Source organism: Amia ocellicauda, chromosome 3 (assembly GCF_036373705.1).
Source record: "Amia ocellicauda isolate fAmiCal2 chromosome 3, fAmiCal2.hap1, whole genome shotgun sequence".
Classification (NCBI taxonomy): Eukaryota; Metazoa; Chordata; class Actinopteri; order Amiiformes; family Amiidae; genus Amia; species Amia ocellicauda.
The window spans coordinates 29,163,780-29,185,016 of record NC_089852.1 but is presented as its reverse complement, the minus strand read 5'-3'; the positions used below and the strand labels follow the sequence as shown (position 1 = coordinate 29,185,016).

The 21,237-nt window shown below is 42.0% G+C and overlaps 1 protein-coding gene and 1 long non-coding RNA gene across 8 annotated transcripts in view; both read left to right on the top strand.

The window, feature by feature from the left end:
- The window catches only part of erbb2 (erb-b2 receptor tyrosine kinase 2), a 37,797-nt gene extending 30,197 nt beyond the window's left edge, over positions 1-7,600 (top strand). The window contains exons 22-27 of the mRNA XM_066698918.1: positions 1,009-1,084; positions 1,428-1,574; positions 2,147-2,244; positions 2,338-2,514; positions 3,301-3,646; positions 3,930-7,600. Coding sequence (XP_066555015.1) covers positions 1,009-1,084; positions 1,428-1,574; positions 2,147-2,244; positions 2,338-2,514; positions 3,301-3,646; positions 3,930-4,258 — 1,173 coding nt within the window. The 3' untranslated portion in view covers positions 4,259-7,600. The remainder of the gene's footprint in view (positions 1-1,008; positions 1,085-1,427; positions 1,575-2,146; positions 2,245-2,337; positions 2,515-3,300; positions 3,647-3,929) is intronic.
- Positions 7,601-9,171: 1,571 nt separating this feature from the next.
- LOC136746428 (uncharacterized) lies at positions 9,172-17,220 on the top strand. Of its 7 annotated transcripts, XR_010816388.1 has the most exons (9): positions 9,172-11,189; positions 12,630-12,783; positions 13,243-13,311; positions 13,423-13,520; positions 14,178-14,363; positions 15,205-15,355; positions 15,456-15,653; positions 15,774-15,877; positions 17,039-17,220. It is a non-coding gene; the product is annotated as an uncharacterized LOC136746428 (long non-coding RNA). The 7 variants fall into 7 exon arrangements; XR_010816391.1 differs by having other exon boundaries at positions 14,178-14,289; positions 15,205-15,653; XR_010816387.1 differs by having other exon boundaries at positions 15,205-15,653.
- Positions 17,221-21,237: the final 4,017 nt, after the last annotated feature.

Sequence of the window (21,237 nt, the reverse complement as noted above, 5' to 3'; positions counted from 1 at the left end):
TGGGGCTTCATTAAGTGAGCAATTCACAGCACTGCATTTTTTTATTGAATCTTTTTCATAATTTATTTCAATGTTTATTGTGAAAAAATATGTACATTAAAAATACAAAACTGAAGTATCATAATTGGATAGATCTCCACCCCCCTGAGTTAAGTCACATTACATTACATTACATTATTTGTCATTTAGCTGACGCTCTTATCCAGGGCGACTTACATTTGTACCCATTTATACAGCTGGGTATTTTACTGGAGCAATCTAAGTGAAGTACCTGCTCAAGGGTACAACAGCACTGCCCCACAACCTTCCAGTTATGAGTCCAGAGCCCTAACCACTACTCCACAGTGCTGCCCATTTTTTTTCAGCAGTTATAGCTGTGAGTCAGTTGGGATAGGTTTCTACCAACTTTGCACACCTAGATTTGTCAACATTTGACCATTCGTCTGTACAGAACTGTTCAAGCTCGGTCAAGTTCCTTGGGGAGTGTTGATGCACAGCAATCTTTGCATCATACCACAAATTTTCAATTGGATTTAGGTCGGGTCTCTGACTGAACCGAGGACACCTAGCTTTTGTTCCATGGCCACTCCAACGTAGTTGTGGCAGTGTGCTTTGGGTTGTTGTCATGCTGAAAGGTGAACTTCCGTCCCAGTTTCAGTTTTCTTGCAGGTTTTCCTCAAGGACTTTTCTGTTCTTTGTTCTATTAATTATGCCTCCTATCCTGCCAATGAGAAGCATCCCCATAACATAATGCTGGAACTACCATGCTTTACAGTAGAGATGGTGTTCTCTGCATGTAGGCAGCAAAGTTCCATTTTAGTTTAGTCAGACCACAGAACGTTTAACCACATGACTACAAAATCTCAATCAATGTTTCAGGTGGTTTTTCTTGAGAAATGGTCTTCTTGCCACCCTACCATACAGGCCAGATTTGTGTTGTGCTTGCGATATTATTGTCACATGTACACTTTCCACACAATATTTAAATTATGTATATCCTTTGTTCAGGTGCCCATTAAGTGGATGGCTCTGGAGTCTATTCTGCACAGGAAGTTCACTCACCAGAGTGATGTGTGGAGCTACGGTACGCTATATGCAACAAACCTTTCAACACCTACCATTGTCAATAAGTTATTTAGCAGATGCTTTTATCCAAGTTAATTTAACAAACTAACATGTGTTTTTCATACACACAACAACCACACTATAATAAAAACTCATTACAGTGAGTACATTTTAAATGTTTGTAGTGTGAATACAACTCATTTTATAGGGATTCACAGCCTCGAAAGAAAACTATTCAGGATATGAAAGGGGCAAACACAATTCATTGCATCACAACATAAAGCGAAATTGTACTGGAGAAATGCCACCACATGTCTAAGGCAAGCCTATGTAGTGTGTCAGTGACAGTGTGTCTGTTACAGGTGTGACAGTGTGGGAGTTGATGACATATGGCGCCAAGCCCTATGATCTGATCCCAGCCCGGGAGATCCCAGAACTGCTGGAGGGGGGAGAGCGCCTTCCACAGCCGCTCAACTGCACCATCGATGTCTACATGATCATGGTCAAGTGTGAGTGTGGGAGAAAGGGACAGGACAGGGGACATATGGAGATCAGAAGATAAAAACAGGAGTAACTGGAGAATTGGAGTCAACTGTGAACTGCTAGGAGAGGGGGAGAATGCAAGGCAAATATTGGGTTGGGGTGAGAGAGAGAGAGAGAGAGAGAGAGAGAGAGAGGACAAAGTTGAAGAGCTGTGGATGACAGAGAATTTGGGTGAACTGGGAATGGCCAGGAGGAAGGGAGGGTGAGAGGGATCTGAAGACAGAGGAGAATGAAGGATGAAGAGTGAGAGAGAAGAGATTGTAAACGCAACAGGGTCAAGGAAAAGAGGTAAGGAGGCAATTATGGGCAGGAGAAGTGTAATAACAAGGGAGGGAGAGGGGCATAAGGAATGAGGGAGAAGGGAGTGCAGATAGAAACAGAGACATTTTCTAGCCAGGAGAGCAGGGGTCATAAGAGAGGGAAAGGACTGAAGAATTGGAAAGAGTGAAAGATGGAAATTGTGGGGTTAAATAGTAGAAAGAGAGAGGGAGACGTAGACAGATAGAGCATGATTTATACGTTTATGTCTGACCCTCAGGCTGGATGATCGACCCAGAGAGTCGCCCCAAGTTCAGAGAGCTGGTGACAGAGTTCAGCAACATGGCCAGGGACCCTTCCAGATATGTGGTCATACAAGTGAGTGTGGAAGTCCTGCAGTCCTTCAGCTATCTCAGCTCTATATTTTTTTTCTGCACATGTGATCTAACCCTTTATCTCGATCTATCTCAGAACGACGAACAGATGAGCCTGTCCAGCCCAGTGGATAGCCAGTTCTTTCGCATGCTTCTTGCTGAGGAAGGGGACGTGCGGGAGCTGCTTGATGCAGAAGAGTACCTCGTGCCCCAGCCTGGTTTCTTCAGGGCGGAGGAGCAGAGCAATGGGACAACACGGCACCACTCAAATCGGGTGAGGGAGAGAGTAGTAATAGAGGAGATGCAGACGAGAAGGGAGGGAAGGAGAAGAACAACACTGCATTTATTAAACCTTTACCTGTATCTTTACTTGGAGCTACAAAAGTCACAAAACCACACCTATGGGTGTTTCTCCAGCACCAAGAAGCCGCTATAGCACCCTCTTAAAGACATTTATGGAGCAATCATATACATCATCCCATTGTGGTAGCATAATTATCTCAATTACTCCTGTTTTACAGCATCAATACATTTAAAATGTTCAACAGAAACACATAGATAATGCAGTAAGACATTTCAGCTATAAAGTATATAGCAAATAAAATCTAACCCAGTATTCCTTCATGGACTGATGGTGTTATTTGAATATTTGCCATATGAAGAAAGACGTCTTTCAGCATCCATGGATGTTCTTTCTCTAATTAATAATTTTAATTGCTTTCTACCAGCAACCACATAGAGGAAGGACTGAAATGCAACTTACAAAGACAAGTTGAGAAAATACCCTAGATATAATTAAAAAAGGAACATTAACAGGAAGACTAGCAGGATAAATTGTGAATAAATAGTTGATTGCATGTTTAGATTGCCAAAGTAACATGTACAGATTTAACAATTCAATAATTTAATTAAAATGCTCTTCTCATTCACCACAAAACCCTGTTAAACCCATACACCACAGCCACAAACATGTATCAAGTTAATAATCATCAATATTTGCTTAGTTCAATAGGTTTGATTAGTTCTTGTAGATTGACAGGCAACTTTATTATCTTCTCAGAGCACAGAACAGGTGTTGGATGGAGAGGGTCCTACAGGTGGGCGGAGCCTATATCCATCAGTCAGTACTCTGGGGAGGAGTCAATACCCAACGCTTCCTCTGGCTTCACAAGGGGGTACAGCAGGGGTGTGGGGAGGGCAGTACCCCTCCCTGGTCCGCAGCGTGTCCCAGCGCTCGGCGGGGGGGCAGTCGGATTCTGTGTTCCTGGATGGGGAAGGGGGTGCGGCCTGTAGCCTGGGCAGTGGTGTCCTGCGGTATTGTGAGGACCCCACACTCAGCCCTGGCAACACCTCCGATCTGGAAACTGATGGGCATTCTCATATACCAAGCACTTCCACACGGCCCGGTGAGTCTAACAACCATTTAATACCGAGTCCAACCCTTTCTGCTGAGTCTGAACCCCACTGTTGGTATTAACTGTGTCTGCTGGTATAACCGGGACACACTGCACACTGATTCTCTGGGTCCATGGCTTTATCTGTCTGTGGACCCAGTTCAAAAGAAATGGTCATAGTCTTGGTGTCATGCATAGGGTCATAGTCATAGCATACTCTGTATTCATGTTTTGCCTGTAAACCAGCTTTATTTTCTGGGTACCATTCACTCACTGACCTTTCTCCTTCTCCTAGAGTACATAAATCAGGCAGTGTACGTGCAGGAGGGCGGTGGAGGGATGGAGCGGCCCAACACCCTCCCACGCAAGGCCTCTGGAGGGCGGCACTTTCCCAATGGGCTGGGAGCAGGCAACAGTGTGGAGAACCCCGAGTACCTGGTGCCCCTGAGTAGCCCAGCACCTGCCTTCGACAATCCCTATTACTTGGACCTGGGTGGTAAGCCGTGGGCTGGTTGTGCGGAAGGGGGCCCACCACGACTTGCCAATGGCTTTGTAACACCAACTGCTGAAAACCCAGAGTATCTGGGGCTGGCAGAGACCTGGAGTGGACAGAGGGAGCCCTGACAGTACTAGGGCATGATCCATGACCCAGACACTACGAGGGTAGCTGGGGAGACTGTGAACTCCGAACTGTCATAACTGTCAAAGAAGCCATATTTTACAGGCTGGACCTGTATGGCAAGGAGCCGTGGTTGTAAAAGCAGTGTGCCACAATGTTGCCCAGGTTTTAACTTTTTCTATCCAGGGAAGCAGGTGACACCACTGCCTAGGATGCTTTAGGACATCTCTTCTTCATGTGCCAGCTCTCCTATTGTAATGTGCCTTCTATAATTGACAAACCCCAGGGACAGAAAGGAAGAAAGACATCGTGAACACAATGGCATTGCTCTTTGGGTATTGGGGGGAGCCAAGAGACTCCAGCTTCAATCCAGCATAAGAGCTGTGCCCATCCAGAGTGTCACCTCGGCTATGGTACGAAGACTCAAACTGTGAGAGGCCAAATGCAGTATAGTCTGATCCACGGAAGGCCTCCATTGTGGACTGGGAAGACTGGACTATCAAGCAAGCAGGAAATATCTGCTTTGTTTCAGGTTTTACTGTGAGCTCAGAGAATCAAAAGATCCAGACTACTGAACCTCAATCCTGTCTGAGCTGAACCAATAACGTCGTTGGGTTGATTCTACACAGGTCATTATCATTGGATAACATTCATAAAACACTGACACAGATGCACATCTGCTTTCTTTCTAACAAGAAAATATCATGGTGAAATATTGGCAGACTGTTATTCCCCTTTCTAAAACAGTGGTGGTGGGATTTGCAAGGAAAGGGCATGCTTTATAAGTATGGTGTGGTAAAATGTTCTGCAGCAAGAGTTGAGTAACTTAGTCCACAGTCCAAACTTAATTTTGGCGGGCATTAACAAACAGCCAAAAATTTTAATCCCAAATGATAATGTAGGTTATTAGTCATCAGATGCTATGGTTGCCCTTAGTAAATTCCATAAATCCTCTCTGGCAATCCCTCTCCTGCCTTTTCCCCCCTCTTAGATGACCCTGTATGGTAGTGTGCTGTGTGTTGATGCCATGTTGCTGTTGTGTATCAGCCTGTGCTGATATCCAGAGAAAGCACCTCAGTGTATGATTCTTGATCTAAATGTGCTTCTTTTTCTAAAAAAAGAACAATAGATCTGTATTTTATTACTGCATTCCCACTTGGTGTCACTGAAAAGCTTGGGGCATGACAAATTCAGTATGAAATTCGGATCAGTTTCTAATACCGATAACAAGTTGATGCTGGTCAATATGCATGGTAAAATAACCAGCCATTTCTCACATCGTACATTTGAACAAAACAAACGTATGGATCGCTGGGTACAGCATCTTATTCCTGTAGTCTCTGAGGATCAATCAATCCTTTGTTTTCATTACAGAATATTAAAAGAAACTGACCAAAGTGACCAAAGCCCTCATTAACTTGAATTAACTGGTGAAGTGATCTAGGGAGATCAAGTCAGGTATAAAATGAAGGGGAAAGTAACTAGACTCTAAATTTGTGAAAAACATTCTACATATTTAATGGTGTAAAGTGTTTGACATAAGCTTTCTTAAAGTGAATACAGTCTTCATTGACAGATTGTGGGATTAGGGACTTCAGCCATAGAATTTATGTTCAGTTTATTGGTGTGGTAATGTGATATTGTAGTTCATCCTACCAAAGAAGAAGTGGAGCAGAAACATTGTGGGGGTGAAGGGAGGTAGGGGATGTTGCATGGTCCTGTCTGCTTTCTCTGACACTGTACCTGTTGTCTGTTTATATGTTTTGATATTTACAGACTCCCCTTGTCATGTCCTGAGAGTTGTGCAGGGTTACACATTGTATTTCTTGTAAATATTGGTTCACCAGCATCTGTATTTTACAAGCTTGGAGAAGTGTGTTAACACTAAAATTACTCTGTAAAGTTTTAAAGTAGTCAGATTCCTTCCTTTATTATTGACCTGTAGCACAATTTACTGTAAGTCATTATTTGTTTTAATGTATCTTTCAGAACAATGTAGTAACTGATCTGTGAAAGTGTATCTGCTGGGGTGCAGGTTCCTGTGTGTGAACTGCATCCCCTCACTGGGATTCACAAGGCAACAGTATGCACTTGTCAAGTGCTCTTTGCTTAATGATTTACATGGTTTTCTGTCCCATTACTTAAAGGGTTGTTTATCATGTTGCTTACTTAGTAAGATCCCCAAATAATCAAAGTTGAGTCCATAATTTTCCTAAATTTGCTATTGCAGGGCAGATGCATCTGTTGTTTTGGATGCTATTGAAACTTAATAATACTTAATAAAATATCAGAATCATCATAGGAAGTCACCTTGTGACTTCTACTAGAGCCAGAGATGCAACAATTTATTAGGTTTATTTTGTCAAATTTGTCAATAATAATAGTTATATATATATATATGCTTATATTTATTTAAGCAAAGTTAAAGAAATTATATCAATTTAAATCATAGTGTTTCAAGTAAGAATTTTTAGACCCAGGCCTTATTTATATAAGGTTGGTGAAGATTAGTTTATTTTGCTGAACGATCTAATTTCCACAAACAAGTGATTTGGAATTATTTTATAATATACATTATCATCAAAACTACATAAATTACTCAATTTGCTCAAATTTGGACTTGCTTATTACTACACATTATTGTCAGCTTTGAAACATCCAAATCCATCTCTTTAAATTATTACTGGAGCCTCTGGTGTCTACGTCTACACTGAAGTGCATGTCCGATGTGATGTGGAATGGTACAAGAAAAGACAGTCATATATGATACAGGTACAATAAGTTCTTAGCCAATTGTAATGGGGAAAAAGTAGAAAACCCTCCTAAATTCTGCGGTACTTGTTTTATGTGGCAGGACCCATGGAGAATTTTGATATTGAATACAAGCCTGTACTGGCCATTTGTAAACTCCACAGAGAAACCTAGTCATGCACTACTTGTTTTACACTTGCTTTAACCTCTGAAAACATGGAGATCTGGAGGGAGGTAACAAGGGATGGAACGAAGAGTGGGAGAAATAACATAGACTTGTATATTTGATATTTGTACATTAAATTTGTTTTGGTACTACTATTCTTGAAATTTCAATTCTAAAGCACTAATAATATACTTATTGTACACTGTTGTATGGTTATTAATTATGGGAATCTTATTGTTTTACTTTTGTAATTTTTTTAATAAAAATGTTTTATATACATATATATTTGCACATATATATGTGTTTATTAATATATATAAATAAATGTGTGTGTGTGTGTGTACATATATTTTTCAGTGATTGCAGATTTCTGTTTGTGCTGACTGTGTCTGTCTGGCAATGGGTTAATAAAACACCACCGTTTGATCGATTTCATTTCATCTTAAACTGTTTTCACACTACACCATCTAATCCCGGGTTGTGCTCAGCCCTGCTTGCATTCATATTTGCCTTACGCTACAATACAAGGATTATGATTGGCCCCCGAGGTTGGATGCAACTGTTTCACACTACTTATCAACCCAGGTCAAACACAGTGGCGGGGAGAAAAGTGACAGGTTTTTTGATCATTCCCTAATTGATTACTATTGTAATCTTTTTAACCTTTTTTTGTGATTTTTATTTTCTCACGGCCCTGTGATGCACTTCTATTGAACCCGGCCCTGTGTGTGGCAGCTGACAGTTGTGTGAACACTTTGAAATTGTTTTGTTCCATCCATCGGTCGCTGGCATGACCAACTCCCGGACTTCATTCTCACACCATAGCGCTCTTGCCATTGTTATTTACAAATGCACACAGACGCATGAACCTTGCCCCTTGACGTTTGTTTTTGCATAACCCTGTTGCATACCCCCGGTTGAGCACTGAGCGCTTCATCGCGGGTTGGAAATCTCAGTCCTGGCTTCTCGCAGGGTGAGTTCACCCAACTTCAGAGTTTCGTCTCGGGTTGAAAATGACAGTGTGAAAAGCACTTGATTTTCGTCCCAGGTTTAACTGTCTAGTGTGAAAGCAGCTTAGTACTGGATTAGAGCCATGGCACTTCAGTGAGCTTGGTTTTATCTTTCATTTCACATTTCTTTGTATAAATCCATTTGCTTTATCTATTTGAGTGAAGTCTAGCAGCTGGATTCACAGACCTGGTAAGGACCATTTATAATCTTTCTGGTAGTTAATTTTAAACAATCACAGATCAACATAACAATTATTGGTTCCATTATATAGATATGACATAATATTAGACCACAAAGAAACCAATATTTTATTATTACAAATAACCTTGTATACCTGAACCAGCTGGGATAACGTGAAAATAGGAAGGTCGTCAACATGTAAAAAATTGACAATTTTACAGATTGTATGTAAACTTTCATTCATTTATAATGGGACAGTCACTGCCCAGGTACACCCCTTTATGTTTTTCTCTGTTAAAACTTGCACTGGAAGGAGGAGCAGGCAGCCATTGGATGAAGTCAGGTACTGGCACAAGGAGAAAAGGCACTGTTGAGTTTTTGTTTAATTATGCATTATTTTTGAAAATAATTACTATAATGTCATGTTATATTTCCAACGTCCTGTGCATATGTTATAGATCACCCTATTTCACCCTTTGGTATAAAATCAAATGATGTCTTATTAATTTGTGTACAACATGTAATCTGTGCAGTGGTTTGAACACATTAAATTACTCTATGTTTCATTATTTTGTATTAACGGTGATTCCTCTGCATTATGTTTTTTTAATGAATCGTCTCATGAAAGAAGTAATGTATTTGTTTACTTACTGAATGTATATCTCCGGTTCTTGGAGACAATATCTCAGCTCTCTATATAAGTACTGTCAGGCCATTCTGAAAGCACACAAAAAGATGACTCGGCTAAACACCAGAAGTGCGTTAAGTTGAACAGAGAAGCGAGAACACCGTCCATGTCACCCTTTGTGGTGCCAGCAATAACAGACAGTCTAAAAGATGCTGAATTAAAAATAGCGGTTGTCCTTGCAGAACATATCTCTATTCCCTCTGTTGATCACCTGACAGAAATGCTGCCATCTCTTGACCCTCCAACTAGCAGCAGAAAAAGCTTGTAGTATACTTCCAAGAACCCTGGAGTTTTTGGTTCGAAAATCTTACAACTGGTTTGCTCATAGCAGCAAGAGGCAACATGAATACAGTCAACTGTTTTAAGTTCTAGGAAATGAAAGATGCATCAAACTGGTTCGACTGGCTAACACTAGGTGGCTTTCAAGACATGAGTCAATATCTGTCATTTTAGATCAATGAGATACCCTGAAGCTTCACTTCATGCTGGACAAAGGCAAGGAAAGATGCTACACAGCTGATCAGCTTTACCAAATGTACAATGAGCAAACTTGTAAGATGTACCTGGTGTTTCTGAAGGGAATACTTAAAATGGTGACCAGAGTAAGTACATTCTTCCAAAGTGATAATGTTGAGCAAATTAAACTACTGACCTTTACATATCTTTACTCACCTGGTTTGGTGTGCCAACTCAGCTTCAAACTGTGAAAATGAATGAACTGTTAAACTGCAATTTCAAACATTGTATTATGCCAACAGCAGCTATCAATTTTGGATACAAATTCACCTTGGAATGTGGGAATGCTGAAAATAATGTCATGCTATCTGAAGTAAAGGAATGTTGCAAAGAATTCCTTGCAGGTCTCTGTACTAAGATTACATAACGACTACCAGACAATATCTTGACACAAAATAATACCGCATCCAAATGTGGCCACTTCTCAGGTACGGCCAGATATCACTGAGCTTGCACTGGCATTTGAAGCACTGTGCCTTGATCTTGATGCTACAGTAAATTAATGGCAACTGATTCCAAATAAACAGTGGTTGCACACATCTGGAAGTGAAGAAATCTGGGCAGAAGTTTCAGAAGATTGCGACTCAGGTGGCAATAAAAGAGTTGAGCACATCAGCACTCTGGCACTTGCCCTTCTTACTGTCCAATGCAATAGTAGGACAAGCCTTGTCAAACCACAACTGCATTAAAACAAAACTAAGAAACAAAATGCATGTTGAAACTGCAGAAGTCATACTGAGAATCAGATACAGCTTGAGACAAATGAACTCAACTGTGTACTGTCCAAGCCCACCAGAGAGATGTTAAGACGTTAAGGAGAGGACCTGGCAACACTGGCATTGACTTTAGATTGCAAAATGGTGATCGTCACGGGAAAATAGGTTGCTGTTAGGTTTAACAGAATTTGTATGATTTCTTTTAGGTCAGATTTAAATCTTAATAGCCGGATCAATCAGAAATATTGATTGCAATTGCACTGTTCTGATCGATGTTTGGAAAGTGAGTCAAGGAGAAAACAGTCAAGTTGTGACAATTATGTGAAATGGCAGGAAAGAAAGATTGCCTGCCTAAGAGAAAACACCTTTGTACAATATAGTCAGCAAATCACTATATAAACTGTCGTTATTGCATATCTGTGTTGAAAGATGATTATTTTTGGATATTAATCGAGGATGGATGCGATGAAACAATGTGGATGTGAATAACAGATTATCGATCATAAAACACAAGTGGCTTGTTGGAGTGATTGCTGTAATTTAACTTGTTTGAGTAGTAAATCAGACGCATGGTTATGCTGTAATTGTATAAGGATAAATTAAACTGAAAGATAACTAAAATAGTAAATTGTTGTAATGAGCAGGTTGAGTGGCAGCGCTCTCGGCTTATTGGCGCCGTTTGCGCTTTAGTCCCGCCTCCATACGGGGTATATGAGGGGCTGCGGGCGCCGCTGCGCCTCTTTTCCCGCGGCTTCGTGCCGTTGTTTCCCGCTGCGCTGTCATTGTCTTTACGTCTGTTTCCCTACATTTTCCATCAGTGTCGTGCATCCTTGTTCTTGTCCTCTTCCTCCTTTCTCTACCTGTCCTTTACTTTGCCGGCCACGCCAGGCCTGAGGGCAGCTTCGCTCGTGAGTAACATTTGATTACTGAGGTTATTATTATTATTATTATTATTATTATTATTATTATTATTATTAATATCTGCGTCGAAGTGGGCATGGCGCGCTAGAAGTTGGATGACTGAGGTGTTTTGCTCTGGAGAGAAAACTGGCCGCTGTAGCTGAGCACGGTTCACAAAATGGCGTCTGAAATGTAGACCTGCCAAGCTGTACGTATTTTGAAATCACAGTACGCATTGTAACGCCGAAATGAACAAAAAGAGGGCTGCAGGTCTGCAAACTAGCCGTTATTAGCCAGACTTAATAAAACATTGAGTAGAGCCGGTCCAGGCTCGAAATATTGAAGATCGGCAATATCGCACGTCCCTCTCCGGGCTGGAGGCGAGACCCCGGCCTCTCGCTCAGCAGGCCGCGCCGCGCTGCCGGGTGCGAGTCCAGCACTAGCGGCCTTGGCTGAATGCCTGTTTCTTACGTGACATGAAACCTACATTTGTATGCATTATGACGCACTTAAGCTCTTGCAGTGAATCTGGCGAATCGCGGCGATGCAGAGCGGATTTCGGGCGCTGTCCTGCCCCGAGGTTGCGGCCTAACTGGGTCCGAGACCGGCGTGCGTCGATGGCGCGTACGTGGACACGCATGTTGAAGCGGGAGCGTCTACTGCAAACCAAGCGACCATTCCAGTGAACCGCAAACGCTTATTAACCGCTTATGGAGAGCCGACATCTTATTTACAAGCAACTGTTAAAGCGACAAGAGATGAATATTGCACACTATTTTGCACATTACTCGCTCCGCACAGTGACTCTGCCTCAAAACAGCACTGCGCAAGATCGCAGCAGACCTAATATACCGTAAGTACACGCGTATACGGAGCAGGAGAATACTGCACACAACATCCCGTCATTACCGCAGAATTGAGCTCTGGGGCTGTTTTTTATATTTGTCTAGAGCCAAATTACATTCGTGAAATAGTCAGAAGTGCCTGGCACGGGATAAAAATGTTAGCTAGAACAAAAGTGCGCTTATTTTATGTATTCATGGACTGCTACTGTTCACTTACATCTTTTTGTATTGACAGCGAAAGTAAACTGCAATGAGCTGCATATGTTTGTGTTTTCAGGTAGCGCTACATAGGCTCTTTCTATTTATTAATAATTTACTTGCACTTTATATTGAGAGCCTATCAGGGAGCACTATCCTGATACCAGGTTAAAGTAAAAACAAAGTAATAAAGCAGTTGTTATTCGAAGTATATGCATAATGTATTTTCTGGTGGACAGGTTGAGGAATATTGTGCATATGCTCATTTTAGTGTCTTTAGCTTATGCTGCTGATGTGCTACTTAAAAAACAAAAAAAAGTCCTGGGTTGGCAGGTCTGGAAATGTAACTGGTGTCTTTGCTTTTCCTTTCTCGCTGTTTTGAAACTTTCTTTGTATATGAGGCAGGATATAACGCTGCTGGGAGTGAGTCTGCACCTGGTCCTTGGAATAGTCTGGACTGAATAAGGGTTACCCTAGGGGGCACTGAATGAGGACTCGGCCCCTGAGCCACCTGGACCTAAACTACACCCACCACACAAGCAATGCAGGGGAGTAAAAGGTAACATACATGGAGAGAGCGTTTCCTTTCCAATCGAAAGACAGCCATTACCGAATGTGAAGAGCCTTCTGCCTGCCAGAGCACATGTACCACAGCTGCCCAATAGGGGCCTTGCTGGCAGGAGGAAGACCCGCCCCTGCAGTCTGTGAAAAGTCTCCTCCTCCAGCTCCCAGTTATCTTTTTTTTTTTTTTTTTTTTAATTTGCCAGTGTGTGCGTGCGTACTAAAAGTTGAAGTGTGCTCACCTGCTCTTCGGAGTCTAGATAATTTTTGGAGAACCTCTTTGTCATTTTACAATTTATTCCCCCCCCTTTGGAGTCCTGACTACGGTCTTCACTGAGTTTTGCTTCTCTTCGGCGGGGGGGGGGTAAGTGCACAGCGGGAGTCTCACTTGAAGCCGGCCTCGGTCCCTCCACTGAGATCTGTAAGATTACTTCCTGTACCATCCATTCTTTTACAGATTTGAGTGACGGAAAGAATCCGCAGTTGGTCGGCTGACCGTCCTGCTTGTTTCTCGTTCCGTCTCCAGGTTGGAAATCCACGCTGTTAAGTCCATCAGAGCTTTCATTATTCTATTGCAGTGGAAACTAAATAAAAATGTTGCACCTGTCCTGGACTGACGTTGGCTCTCATTGTACAGGTGACGGGTGCAGCAGTACAGTCTCTCTCCTGTGTTGGTTCGGTTGGTGTTGGACATTGGTATTGTCTCCTTTTGTGAGTTTCCTGGTGACATTTAAGGTACGCTTTCTGACTGAAGCTCTTCCACACTGGTTGCTGCAGATATAGGGTGTGATTTTCAAACATCACTCAATTCTCTCTCAATGTGTGCCTTGCAAAATGTGATTTTAGCACAAAAAGATTCAAGCATGGTGCAAAGTATGTGACGTTATTGGAATATAGCACTTTGTCCTGTGCCTCAAAAAAAACACCTGCACACTTGTATAGAAACTGCTCACAGCAGCCAAGGGAGGATGCAGAATCGCAAAAGGTACCGTTAACCAGACAGGCTGTCCTCCGTGTGACAGCAGAGGAGATGACACAAATGCATCCTGTTGGACCACTCACATTAAAAACTGCAGCTGCACAACCTTACACATACACAGTGGCCCACAAGAAGGTTATTGGACTTGAATTTATTTAATACAATTAATTTTGTGACATGTACACCCCCCTCTAAATCCTCTGCTGGGTGGATGTTGCATGTTGGACGCTGATGTGCATGTGTGGGACTGGGAATATGTATGTCAATGCTTATTGCCACACTAAACATTTCATTATCCGGTCTAGGCTTTTGAATGTTAATTACTAGCTCTGTATTCTGGGGTTGATCCATTGAATGATGAAGGCATAGGCTGTTGCATGTGTGTGCACTGATGTTCTGTGTTGTGCTTTCAGAATTGCATTGCTATAGTGGCCTCCAAACCAAGGAGTACCGCACCATTCTCTGCCAGGAGCAGCAACCCTGGGGGATGACACCTGTGAGTTGCCACTGCGTCCCGAGGAGCAGGTGACTGCTGCTTTTCTGGCCGCTCTCCATCCATGTGGTGCAGGGTGGCATGGAATCTGCTTGGCAAGGCCTAGGTGTGTGTATACATGCATTGTGTATTGTCTTGCATACAAATTTTTATACTTAACCACTGCCGTAGCACCGCTAGACACTAACGTTGGACACCCTATGGTAGCAACACTTAATCGCAATGTTTTTCTGTGTATGTGTATTACAATGCAGCGTGCGTGTATGTAGTGCATATGGAAAGCGCTCGGTTGTATCCAATGGCACCAACACATCGAAAGCATGTTGTACACGTACTAATGCAAACTGATCCATACAGTACTAACGTTACCTGGACCCAACTGAGAACACCACTTGTATCGGCAGCCGTCTAGTCTCCCTGGACATCCGTGCTGTGGGTCCCGTCTGTCCAGCTCTTTATACAGCATGTGATGCAAGTAATCCAGCATGGCTCGGCTGAGACGATATCTGGCCACAATTTCCCCACTGCTGAGCTCCTCATGTGTGCTGAGGCCTGGCCACCCTTTTGGCACATCTTCTATGTTGGGTTGCTGTTGGCGGTTGTACGACACATGCTTCTAACAGTGTTTCCCACTGAGGACTGTGTGCTGGAGTGGAGCTGCACAGAGTTAACGCCATCCTTTCATTAGCCTTGTTCTCAGTGTCTCAGACCTGTTTTGTTAGTGTGGCGCATCCCTTTCCAATACAGCAGGATCACACATTGTCAGCCGCTCCCCCACACTGCACCATGCATACAATCTAATCCGAACGAGGTTATGAATGTCGAATAGTGTGCATTTATGGCCATCAGGCATTTGCAAAGCACCTACCCCTCTGCCCGGTGTGCAGGCCGTTTGAGCAGCGGGGCTTGCTGTGTGTGTGATGGCAACTTTCATCATTCATTTGCAGTGGAAGCTAAATACAGATGTTGCACCTGACTGTTGCCTGTGGTTGTACATGTGACGGGTGCAGCAGTACGGTATCTCTCCCATGTGAGTTCACTCTTGTACATGTGCCTAGGAAGTCCATCTCCCTCGTGAGTTTCCTGGTGATATTTAAGGTACATTTATCCGCCTGAAGCACTTCCACACTGGCGGCTGCAGATGTCCAGTCTCTGCTGTGAATGCACTTGTTTATCAAAGTGTCTGAATGTCTCTAAGGTGCGGGTGAGAGGGGAGTGTGGGAGCCAGGAGGCTGGGGATGCAGCTCTGCTTGCTGTAATGGTTTCTCTGTTGTCATTCCCACCACGAGCCCCTTCCTCTGGGCAGCGGATACGGTGTCCCTCAAGCCCCAGGTCAGACAGCCCATGTACAGGACGTTCAGTGGCCAGAGTACAGACGCTTCTATAATATCCCCAGGTTGGTGATTGGTGTCATTGAACTCGGTCTGATGCTGGGCTCCACTGTGTTAACTGACGCCCTGGGTGCACCCTCCGATCCTGTTAAGCCCTCCGCCTGTGGCTCTGTGTCCTTCCCCAGCCTGGAGCCCCACTCCTGCTCCCAGTGCTGCGGCTCAGTGGGAGCCCTTTCCACCGAGAGGAGAGAGCTGTGGACGGACATCTGAGAGCAGCTCCTTAGTGCAGGTCAGAGTCAAACCATGGAAACTAAACGAGAAACATTTTTCATGTTGTATTGAACTTTCACTGTTGGTGTCGTTGAATTTGTGATGAGGTTGAAACGAGAACATTTCAACAACATCCAGTAACTTGTCATATGAGCTAAATGACATAACAAGGGTGATTCTGTAACAACTAAACAAGAAAAGGCTTTTTTTTTTTTTTTTTTCTTGTAAGATTGACAATCTCACCAGGTTTTGGGTTTTCTTAGTTGGTAAATGGGTATGGGCACTTTGCTTAAGCAATCAAAATGCTTAGCTTGATTATTTTGTACATGATAAAATAATCTGTGACATTCAGTCATTTTAAATGCCTCTACAAGCAGTTTCTACTAGGAGGCGCACAAAGCCACTTGCTGTTCTAGATCTAATCCCAGTCAAAGCAACACTGAAGAAAAGTGCAAGTTTGGTTTGAGCTCTGTGGCTCTTTCAAACCTGCAAAATGTAAATTGAGTACAAATCAGACAAACATCCACAAATGCCAGAATGTTTTGCTTGGTTCTTGTGGATTTCATGAGGGTTTCTGTAGATACACATTAGTTTTGGCCTTTAAACATGGTGAAGAGACCATCAAACTTCCAGAGGGGTTAAACAACCAGTGACTTGAAATGACTGGACTGGATCCTAAGGCTCATAAAGCAGTACCAACATTTTACCATCTTCAACCCCTCTAAGTCGGAGTGGTGCTAAAGTTGAATAAAACTCTCGAAACTCCCCTCGTCTGGTGAACTATCCAGTGCGTGCTGGTCTCCCGATGCATGTTTTGAAAGCTCTGCTCATTAAGGGCAGAACAAGATGCTGCAAACAATGGCAGTGTCTCATTTGAACCTAGGATAGGTTCTCCGTTCAAGGACACTTCACTTTTGGTTGACCTTTGCCAGTTCATAATAAACAAACTGACTTGCAGATTATATCTGCAAAACCAAAATTTGACCGGGTCAGGCAATATTAAGAGACGCGTGTAATTGGTTACAATTTCCAAGTCATCATATGCATTGGATTTCATGACTGGCTACGTTTTACTAGAAATTCTGTAACATAATGGCTAGTTGATGTACATCAGTGCAGTTAGGACTGTGTGCGAGAGTGTATTCTTGATTATAACCATGTTCCTCCATTTGTAATCCAGATGAAATGTCCAGTGTGTGGCCAGAGGTCTCCTGGTGAGGGTTGAGGAGCAGGAAGGAAGACAGTGCTGCATCTGCCAACTCCCAGGGACCCCTGGTGCACTGAAGACTGTTCAGTTGTCTGCTTATTGGTTCTATTCTGTTTATTTACTTTCTGATCAAGTGAATAAAAGCGTTTTTTGCATTTTTCTTGTATGTGTGTTTTAAAAAAAAAAAAAAGACTTGGCGATTCTTCCCAATATTGAAAGTCACTAATGGTAAGTTAGTCTTTGGTATAAACCAAGTGAAAACATTTAATAGATTATACAGTTCTAATTCAAGTATAATTTAAATGTCTTTATATAAATTGGTACATGATAGACTACTTACTGAAAAATACAATCTTCAAATGGAAACCGAACTGCCATCCTGGACTCTGTTAAGAGGTAGGGCCTCGGGAAATAGAAATGGGGACTGAGATCAGTGCAGGTTTATTGTGCCAAGATTAAACCAAATGCTCGCTCCTGATGGAGCCCAACTATACTCTGAAACTGATCCATCTAAACATCAGCCTAATGAAAAAAGATAAATGGCAACAAGTACAGAAGAATAGTCTTGACTATAAGCCAGTAACTACTTAATTACAAGTTTGTTTTTTTAACTCGATTGCTTTTAGGTTTTCCACTCCACACAACAAAGGCTTCCAGATTCCTGCTTTTCTGCAGGACATCAGCAGATCAGATGGTTCTTGTGGGTCCAGTGCTTTCTTGTGCTTTTTCATGTGCTCGTTTTCTAAACCCTTGACTACACTGGGAGAAGCACCACTCCTCGAAGTGAATTTGATTGTGTCACACCTTGAAACTCATCGGCACAGTCACTCGGGAGAAGTGGTGCTTCTCCAGTGTGGGGGGACACCTGCTAGGAATCCCCAACTTGATCCAAAATCGGGGCTTTAGTCTGCAGTTCTTCCCACACTGGGGAAGCAGCATGTCTTTCTCCTTTGTGACTTTGCTGGGGGATCTTAAGTGATGCATCAAAAGTGATAGGGGAGTGAATCAAGTATGAACCAAAGCAAAACGTGTTGCAAAGAAAACACAGCAGCCGCACCAAGGGGTGAGTGATGTGAACACGGCAAAACCCCTGTGCAGGATTTGGTCAAAGTATCCATGCTGGGTAAAGTTTATGTAGATACCCCAATGGATGAGGCCTATTGAAACAGAACTTGAAAGCACAATGAAGAGATAGACAGAAACAGACATTGTGTCAAATGGTGAATGGGCCTTTGAGATCACTGCACAGTCACGATGAGTGATCCCTGACCTTCCTTCTGTTGTGGAAATGTTTTTGTGTTGTGGTGAAAAGGTCGATCACACAACGAAGCCGCCAGGTTGAGAGCTGCGGCCTGGTTAACATCGCCATTGCTCACCAACGTCAGTTTGAAGATGTCCTCAGAGATCCTTTGCATGTGCAGGACTACATGTCTGCGTGAGGAGAGATTCTCTATAATGAACCTGCACTGTCAGCTCTCACATGGGCATCTGAACCACATGAACATCTCACAAACCGGTCCCTGGTGTTGGCACGTTGGTCAGGGCCAATGATGGCAGGTTTAAGGAAGCGAGTGACAGTGAGTAGCATCATTTCTTTGCATTTATCTGCAGAAAAAACGCATTGGAGTCTGATTGCAGGGCGAGTACGCTGCTACACTTGTATAGGCTACTGTACTGTCAATACAAATAAGTAATGATTGAGTTTCATACTGAAGCTAATATGCAGGGATATCATATGGGATAATTATCTGCGTCTGACGTGAGATGTTGAGATTTCACAGCGGTGTCAGGACGAGGTATTCGTGCACACGATATAGATGTGATTGATTTATTTAACGACACTTATTGTAATTGATTAAGCTTATGTGCAGTTTATCCAGGTTATGTTGTTGACGTATTCTTAATACTATATAAATGTATCAGTTTTTCTTAATAAGTTATTCCAGTTACAATTAGTGAGCTATAGGCTGCGATATGCCATACGTACGTACTAACACACATGACTACACAGGACAGATTTAGGCAACACAAACGGGCACTTTTAATACTGTCGCAGTTTAATTCTACGATACACATGCCTTTCGTTATATTTTCATAGCCTACTTAGGTTTGTGGTTACAATCTGATTTTTTATTTAATTAACGCTTACTTATCTCAGCATTTTCTCAAACATCCCGAGGTGTAATATTTAATAAAATAATTTAGCGAGCGGGTTTCTCTATTCTCGGGGGTCTTTTAATTTAACCAATCATAGATTATATATCTCAATTGTGTTTGTGTGCTTAATCTGAACACTGCGCTGTAATTGACGTGCACAGTAAACTACGTCACAAACCACAATAAGCACTCGCGTCATCAGCGGAATCAAATCAAGCAAATACGTCATAACATAGCATAACATAACAGGACGTTGAACATAGTAGGTCCATCTTTGCATGGCTATAACACCTGCAATTTAAAACTGCGACATTCCTACTCTCTGTTTGGTTTTATCGAGGTAAAAAAATCCTCAAACTCAGTGAAAACAGGTACAAGGGCAGAGGAAGGAATCAACGACTTAATTGGTACATCTACTGATCAGCCAGAATGTACAACTGCACCTTAGCAGTGGAGAAGGCGAAGCACGTAAGTGAACATCCTGCAAAATGATTGCATTATGTATATGTGTTTGTTTTATTTAAATTAGCTATATAAAAAGCTTCAGTTATTGTTCTTGATTATTTTGCATGTCTTCAAAGCTAACTGGTAGCAGGTGCAAGAAAATGATAACTGTAGCTAATTCTAGTGATGTGTTTGTGGCTATTTGTAATATTTGAACTTCGTCCATTATCTGTATTGTTGTGATCATATATATATTGTTACACAAGGTCCTATGACTGACACATGGTCTTCTTTTACCACAGTTAAAAAGCTTCAACTGGTGAAGTGAGTGAACTGGGTCAAAGCCAGACCCTTGTCAACCCTATTTTGCCTTGTCAGGTGTTTCAGGAAGTTCACAAGATGGTTGCCTAAAACATGTTTAAAATGTCAAGAAACCTTATTTGTGAGTTGTTTGTTTATAAGATTAGATCATGAATAAGTGTACAATATTTATTTGTTAACATGCAGGCTATATACTCTATATTGGCTATATATTGTGTCTCTATTGTGGTGTAATACATACTTTCTCTTCAGACTATCTCATGTCTGCTGGAGAATAAGAGGCCTGGACCAGACCTTTATGGGCTGCCCTGCGAAGTGGTCATCCTGATGGCATTTTTGGCCATGATGTTCTTCTGCAGAGCCTTTCATTCAGTAAGTGTATTTAATTTTCTACATATTTTTTTTACTTTATTAAGAGAAAAATAATGATTAATTTCACAATCTGGAACAGAAGGGTTTGGATAGGCTGATGTTATTGTGCCGACTCTTTTCTTAACATTGTTGTCTGGTAGAAATGCTGTCGATTTTGTTTACATGTTTTCAGTGATGTCTTGGAATGTCTGGAAATGTGAGACAAGAAAAAAAGTTACAAATTAAAGCGATATGATTGTCACATGAACAACCTTCGAATGTTTGGTTAAACCTCAGAAGTTATGGAGACCGAACAAGCCTTCTAAAACCGCCCTCTAAATAATACCAATATAATTATTAAATAGTAGTTGAATTACTATTATTATAAATTGTAGTTCCTTGTTCTTAAATTGTGAAGCAATACAATACACACGTGGGCAGTGTACCCTTCGAAGACATGATGATAGCTCTGTATCGCACACCCCAAAAAAAGAACAGTCCAATTTCTAGGTTGTTGTTTACTGTTTAAACTTGTTTAATGCTAACTTTTCATTCATTTTTCTCTCATATTTTCCCCTTTCAGATAAAAAGCAGATCATATGCTGGTGAGTAGACAGATTTTTATCCCAAAAATATTTCAAAAAATCTAGCAATTGCAATATTCAGTACTCAAGTATGTAGATCTTGGTCTTTCAAATTATAATTGTAGTGTTAGCTACTGTGTAATAACTGACAGAATCATCTTTTTTTCTTTAATTTTTGTTTTCCAGAGAAGGAGAATAAACTCGGACAACAAGTAGCTGAAGCATTTGAGGACAAATGCAAAGTCCTGGATATCCTTAGCGAATGCCAGCAGACCGTAAGAGAGCCTTACACACTAACTCTCCTTTCATCTGATT